At 62.8% G+C, this 1039-nt stretch overlaps 1 protein-coding gene across 1 annotated transcript in view; it reads left to right on the forward strand.

Moving 5' to 3' along the window:
- Nucleotides 1–1039, forward strand: part of LOC109529772 (katanin p80 (WD repeat containing) subunit B 1) — a 28599-nt gene that overhangs the window by 1464 nt on the left and 26096 nt on the right. Inside the window, 3 exon segments of the mRNA XM_019893204.1 lie at nt 1–69; nt 162–292; nt 360–477. Of these exon segments, the coding sequence (XP_019748763.1) occupies nt 27–69; nt 162–292; nt 360–477 (292 nt within the window). The 5' untranslated portion in view covers nt 1–26.

A 1039-nucleotide genomic window follows, 5' to 3' on the forward strand; every position in this document is an offset into this window, starting at 1 on the left:
AGGTCAGGAACGGGCGCGGTGTCGCCATGGCGGCGGCCGCCGGCACCACCAAGATCTCCTGGCGACTGCGTGAGTCTCACTTCCCGTCGCTCTCGACATATCCCGGCGACGCGCGCCCGCCCTTCCCGCCGACGGCTTGTTGCGTGTGTGCGTGTGCGCAGAGGAGTTTGAGGCTCACGCCGGGCGCGTTTGCTGCGCCTCTCTGGGCAAAGGGACGGGGCGCCTCCTGGCGAGCGCGGGCGAGGATTGCAAAGTCAACATCTGGTCCGTCAGCAAGGCCAACTGCATCATGGTACGTGCCCCGAGGCCCTCCTCCGCCGGCGCCCGCGATGCTGACGCGCGCGCGCGTGTGTTGTCAGAGTCTGCGCGGCCACCGGACGGCGGTGGAGTGCGTCCACTTCAGCGCGTCCGAGGAGCAACTGGCCACCGGCTCGCAGTCGGGAGCCATCCTGGTGTGGGACCTGGAGGCCGCCAAGAGTCAGGACACCTTTTTTTTTTTCCCATTCTTGCGTCGCCGCGCGCTCGCCCGCCGTTCCGCCATGTCTCCCGTGCAGAAGGCGCGGGCTCTTGCTATTCCATACTTGGCTCTTCGCGTGGCGTACTGAAAATTCCAATCAGAATAAGCGATTTGAATTGTCGAGTCTCAGCACCCAAGGACCAAAAAAAGCCCATTTCATCAGGAACGGGAGAGCGCTTTTCAATCGGAGAGACTTTTCGACTTGAACTGAAAGTGTCCGTTCCAAGCGGCGCGGCGCGGCGCTTTCCTCTCTCCGTGACCGTCGACCGCATGCAGAGCGGCGAGCCGTTTGGAAGCTCAGCGCTTTGCTCGCCCGGAGTCTCAGCACCCAAGGACCAAAAAAAGCCCATTTCATCAGGAACGGGAGAGCGCTTTTCAATCGGAGAGACTTTTCGACTTGAACTGAAAGTGTCCGTTCCAAGCGGCGCGGCGCTTTCCTCTCTCCGTGACCGCTGACCGCATGCAGAGCGGCGAGCCGTTTGGAAGCTCAGCGCTTTGCTCGCCCGACCCCGCGAGGTCGGG

The sequence above is a fragment of the Hippocampus comes genome, unplaced genomic scaffold (assembly GCF_001891065.2).
Source record: "Hippocampus comes isolate QL1 unplaced genomic scaffold, H_comes_QL1_v1.1 scaffold378, whole genome shotgun sequence".
In the NCBI taxonomy this organism is placed as follows: Eukaryota; Metazoa; Chordata; class Actinopteri; order Syngnathiformes; family Syngnathidae; genus Hippocampus; species Hippocampus comes.